Source organism: Muscardinus avellanarius (genome assembly GCF_963383645.1).
Source record: "Muscardinus avellanarius genome assembly, chromosome: 1".
Lineage (NCBI taxonomy): Eukaryota > Metazoa > Chordata > Mammalia > Rodentia > Gliridae > Muscardinus > Muscardinus avellanarius.
Genome location: NC_137786.1, coordinates 237,298,183 through 237,303,448, shown reverse-complemented (window position 1 = coordinate 237,303,448; position 5,266 = coordinate 237,298,183). Strand labels below are relative to the sequence as shown.

The window sequence follows — 5,266 nt, the reverse complement described above, 5'->3', positions numbered from 1 at the left end:
AGGAAGCCCCAGGAATGAGCGCAGCAGACAGAATTCAGCATTTTAGCCTCTTTATTTAGAACCCGGCGGACAAGGAGCCGGGGAGCAGTGGTACAGACGGCTCAGGAACCATTTAACAGATTTGTCTTCAAGTTTATAATAAAGTTGATAATAAAGAAAGCAGAAGTGAAGCGACTGTAAGCTAAGCGGGTACACACTGGCAGCTACGGCGTTAGCGCAAACCCCTATTCTAGACCCTAATCAAATCAGTTGAGGCTGTGGGTGACCTGACGTGGGTGATGTGTAGATCCTTTGGCGTGACCAATAACCAGGCATCGGCGTGGCGGGGACCCGCGCCAGGATACCAATAGGAAATACGTGTTAGTCTAACTTCTCTAACTTTTGGCACAAATATACATGTTTTTTTTTTCTTCTCTCTCTCTCTTTCTCTCCTTTTTTTCCCTCCCTCCCCCCTTTTTTCTCTCTCTCTGTTTCTTTTTTTTCCTTTGCAGCGATTAAACGTTTTACAAATGGACTTTTAAAGCTTTACACCTTGGTACCAGCATGTTCCTTGAACAGAATATATTTAGATATAGAGACGTTTTTTTTTTTTCTTCTTCTTCTTCTTTTTAATACATTGCACAGCTTTCAAATTTCAAACACAAAACCCAAGGCTGCTTTGCGGCAGCCCGCCGCCCGGTTGCTGCTACATGAAAGGTCCCAGCCGAAGCCCCTGCGATCGTCCTCCTTCGCCGCCCGGCGAGTTCCCTCGGGCTCCTAGGGCTGGCTCTAAACTGCGGAGGAGACGGTGATGAGCCGGGGGCCGGGGGCCCCGCGGGGCAGCCCCTCCGCGCCCCCCCGGGGGGCCCCGGACTCACCGAATTCACCGCAGACGCTTGCGCGGGGTCTGCTCCGCGGGGCCCACCCCGGGACCGGCGCTAGCGGAGGGGCACCCCCCGGGGACGTCGCCGGGCTTGTTCTCGGGCGCAGATCTCTTGCGCTTGGCAAAGAAGTCTGCGGACAGCGGCGCCACGGCCGGTCAGGGCGGGGCGGCCGGAGCCCCGAGGGGGGCCCGGAAAGCGCGCGGGGCGCCGGGGCGGGGTGGGGGCGCCGGCCCCGCCCGCGCCGAGGTCCGCGGCGGGTCAGCTTTGTTTACGTCGCCCGCAATGTGCTGTGTAAGCACTTCCCCGGGTCCCGCGGCCGAGCCCCCCGGGCTGCCGCCGCACTTAACCCCCTCGGCGCCGCGCTCCCCGCGCCTGGCGCTGCGGGAGGGGCCCCCGCCTAACACTGGGGGTCGGGGCCGGGCGCCGCCGCCGCCGCCGCCGCCGCCCCCCCCCCGGGCGCCCTCCCCCGGCCGGGCCCTTTAATGCCACGGAGGGGGCGGGGACGGGCGAGGCCCCCGAGGGCCGCGGAGAGGCCGGCCGGCCGGACAAAGCGGGGCCGGGCCGGGGCGGGGCGCGAGCACTCACCAGAGATGAGAGGCCCGGACGTGAGCTTCTTGATGGCCGCGCCTCCGGCCGCGGCGGTGCCGGCCGCGGGGCGTGCCGCGGTCCCCGCGTGCAGCGGCTCGGCGAGCGGCTCCGGGCCGTGCTGCGCCAGGCCCTCGTCCTGCTCGCTGTCGTCCTCGGGCTCCGCGTCCGGGTCCAGCTCCAGCTCCAGGTCCAGGTCCAGGTCCAGCTCCAGGTCCGGTTCGGAGGCCAGGTCGGAGGCCGAGGCCGAGGCCAGGTCGGAGGCGGGGGCCGGGGCCGGGGCCGGGGCCGGGGGCGGGGTGGGCGCCCGCGCCGGGGGGCTGGGCGGCTCCCCCGGCGCCTCCTCCAGGCCGTCCAGGGACTCCGCGGCCGGCGGCTCGGGGGCCGGGATGACAGCCACGGCCACCGGGGGGGGCCGGGGCGCCAGCAGCAGGCGGCAGCGCCCCACCTGCACCGTCTCGCGGTAGAAGGCGGGCACGGACTCGCTGTCTACCTCGGTCCACTGCAGGCGTCCCGGGCCCCGCAGCGGCACGTCCTGCTGGAAGTTGAAGTCCCAGCGGTTCTGGTCCTCGGCGCTCAGCTCCGCCAGGCGCATCTGCAGCTCCCGGCCCAGCTCCTCGTGGTCCACCGGCCCGAAGAGGCTGCGGCAGGCGCTGCTGCGCGCCAGGACGGGGAAGTTCCCGCCGGTCACCAGGCGCTCCATCACGGCTGCCCTGCGGAGACACACGACGGGCGTGGAGCCGGGGGGCGAGCGGGGAGCGGGCAGGGAGGGCGGGCGCGGCGGGCGGCGGGCAGGGCGGCTACCTGGCTGGTCGTGGACGGCTCCGCGTCTCGCTGGCTGCTCCTGTCGTCCGCCGCGCCCCCTGGCACTGCCCGCCTGCTCGCTCGCTCGCCCGGGCCCGGCTGGCACCCCTGGAGCACAGCGCACTCGGCCTGCGGAACGCCCCGCCGCCCGCGCCCCTTTATACGCGAGGGCCCCGCCCCCGGGCGCGCGGGCCCCGCCGCGATTAGCATAATGTAGTATTTTCAGTTTCAACAACACCGCGGCGATTGGCCGGCGCCGCCAGGCCACGCCCCCCGCGGCCCGGCCCCCGCGCGCCGCCCATTGGCCGCGCGCACACACTCCGGGCGGGGCGGGGCGCGCGGCCCGGCGCGGCTGATTGGCCGCCCCGCGAGCGCGCCGCGCGGGGTGGGGGTGGGGCGCGAGTTAAAGGGCGCTGCGGGCGGTAACGTGACACCGCGGCGCCCCGCCCCCTCGCCCCATCCCCCCCTCCCGCCCCCCGCGGGTTCCTTTGTCTGCAGGCGGGGGCTGCGGGGCGCGACGCGGGCGCCCCCTCGGCGGCGCGCGAGGCCTGGCCCGCGGCGAGCCCGGCGTCCAGCCAGGTCCCCCGGCCCCTCCGCCCTCGCCGGCCCTGCGGCCTCCAGGGCCAGCTGATGGGCTTCTCTCCGCCGCTGCCCCTCGTCCCTGCCCGGGCGGGACGGAGTCTGAGGCTGCTCCGGTGCCGCCTGCGGAGCCCGGGCTCGTGTCCCCGCACCTGGGGACCCTGGCACACCTGCTGGCCCCCGGGCCCTCGAGTGGGAAGCGAGGGCGGGGGTCGTCAGCCTCGCTCTTTGGGGGACACCTTCAGAACGTGCCATCGGTTTTCGGGAGCGAGCGGGGACCCGCAGCCCAATCCGCGGAGCCGGTAGATGGGACACGGGCTGTGCCCCATCGCATCGCTGACTGCGGACCCAGCCCCGCCGGGCGGGCGTGGGCCCCGGCCACTCCGAGCCCCGAATCTGCCGGCCATGGCTGGCTGGAGGCTGTTGTGAGGGAGAATGGGAAGGACCTGCCTGAGGTCACCGGGAAGGGCCTGCGACGGCCGTGCCCCTCCCCCACCGGGGCGCCTCTGCACACACACACGCACGCACACGCACGCACGCACAAGCTGGTGGCACACACACACTCTGTAGCTCCTATCCCAGCTGCACAGACCTCAAGGAAGATCACTCCTTTCTGCTGCTTTGGCCCAGCCTGTTGCAGGCAACACCAGCGGGGAGACCCAAGTGGAGCGCCGAGGCTGCCATCCCCATTAGACGGTCCGGCAGAGTTCTGAGCCCTCAGACTGGGCCTGGAGGCCTCCGGGAGGGAGGGAATGCGAGGCCAAGCAGCCCCAAGCAGCCTGCCTCCCCCTGTGGTCAGGGAGGTTGCAGGAGACCCAGGGAAGGGTCGCTGTGATAACACACGGAGGCGTCCACAGGAGGCCAGGGGGCGAGCTGACCGGGACTGGCCCCGGGCCCAGGTGCAGGACACGGTGCCCCGTGGCTCTTGGCTCCAGACAGCAGGATCAAAGGCAGTGATTTGTGTGGATTTCTTTATTTTTCTCTGTATGTTATATTCTACATTTCCCATAAGCACAGATGTCACAATATTTTATCTTCAGGAAAGTCAAGAGAAGCTGCCCAGGCTTCCCAGGGGCCTCAGGAACCCCTGCAGCAGGGCTGGTATCAACTGGCTGGGGTCAGAAAGAGGCAGCGCCCTGTTCAGTCCATGCAGAGGCCACACCAAACCTTCCTGGAAACCCTGGGCACCGGGCCACACTGGGTGTTGACATGTAGCCCCCCACCCCCACCCCGGGGTCTCCCCAGAGGGCAGAATGTCCGGCTTCAGCCCTGTAGGGGCCAGGCCCCCCAGCCCACAAGCCCGTGCTGAGAGCTGCTGGGGTGACTTTGTACACAAGCCTTTCTCGGCCCTTGTGACGTTCCTGTGTACACCACTGTTTTAGGGGGAATGGTCTCCATGCCTGTTCAGCTGGGAGAGCCCGGGCTGGGACTTTCTGCCTTCCACTAGGGCTTCCTACTTTTATTTTTCAACTTTCCCCACTTAATTATGGAGTCAGGCCAGGTGCTACAGGACCCCCTCGTGTGCAGCCTGGTTAGGGCCAGGGAGGTGACCGTCTCTCCTCCAGTCTGTGATTCTGAATTCCATCAGCTGTGCGTAACAGCGAGCTTGTCAAACCTGCTGGTCCCCGCGGCAGGCCGCCTTGCCCTACCTGAGCCAGGGACGCACCTGGACAAAGACGGGAGCAGCTGGGGGCACCAAGAGGAGGCCCAGCCCTCCACCCCTGGGTCCTGGGAGCCAGCAAACATCTGCCTGGATACAATCAAGTTCTATTTTTGTAATTAAAAATACTTCTAAAGGGAAAAGGAAACAAAAAAAAACAATATTTGTACCCTGTGTTGCTGCAGGAGCTGACGTGGGGAGGGGTGCTGGTCGCCTGGGCTGCTCTGCTGCCCAGTCCCCCTTGCCCTCTGGGGGGTGAGCTCCTGGGGTCCCCTGCCTGGCCTCTGCTGGCCATGTGATGTTTATCTCCTGTGATTCTCTGGTCCGCGGGGGACAGAAGCGGGGGGGGGGGGGGGGGTGCACCCAGCCTCACAGAAAGACCGTGTTCTCCAGCCTTTCTGCATCCAGGTGGGGCCCTGAGACCCGTTTTGGCCACAGAACTTTGGCAGATGTTTATCCTGCGCCACTTCCACGAGCAGCAGTCCAAACCCTCTGAGCGGCCCTCCAGCACCCCCTGCCGGCCAGATGGGGACCCGGGGCCGGCCGGAGGGCTCCGGAGTGGCCCTGAGATTGCTGCGGTACCCCCGCTGGCGCCCTGGGATGAACGTTGCATGCGTCATAAGCTGCTGAAAGTTTGGGGGTGTCTGCATCCTGGCCGGCCAGGACAGGAGGCGGGCCCACACTCATTCCGGTGGCCGTTTGCAGGCCGAGAAACAGGACTGGGGGCGGTGGCAACCGCCAGCATCAGGGCTTAGCCCACCGCCCAGTCCTCGCA

At 67.2% G+C, this 5,266-nt stretch overlaps 1 protein-coding gene across 1 annotated transcript; it reads right to left on the bottom strand.

The window, feature by feature from the left end:
- Nucleotides 1-674: 674 nt before the first annotated feature.
- On the bottom strand, nt 675-2,163 carry CDKN1C (cyclin dependent kinase inhibitor 1C). Its single transcript, XM_080712715.1, has 3 exons — nt 1,449-2,163; nt 858-993; nt 675-773 (listed from the first exon to the last, which is right to left on the bottom strand). Exons 1-2 carry the CDS (start codon nt 2,149-2,151, stop codon nt 863-865), a joined length of 834 nt encoding a protein of 277 aa, XP_080568841.1. The 5' UTR covers nt 2,152-2,163; the 3' UTR covers nt 675-773; nt 858-862.
- Between the last annotated feature and the right edge of the window lie 3,103 nt (nt 2,164-5,266).

What these genes read in the sequence shown, in the direction of transcription:
- CDKN1C (XM_080712715.1), bottom strand. Translation starts at nt 2,151, where the DNA reads ATGGAGCGCCTGGTGACCGGCGGGAACTTCCCCGTCCTGGCGCGCAGC. An exon ending in GTCCGGGCCTCTCATCTCTG is followed by an intron (nt 994 to 1,448) that starts GTGAGTGCTCGC and finishes CGCTGTCCGCAG; the next exon opens with ACTTCTTTGCCAAGCGCAAG.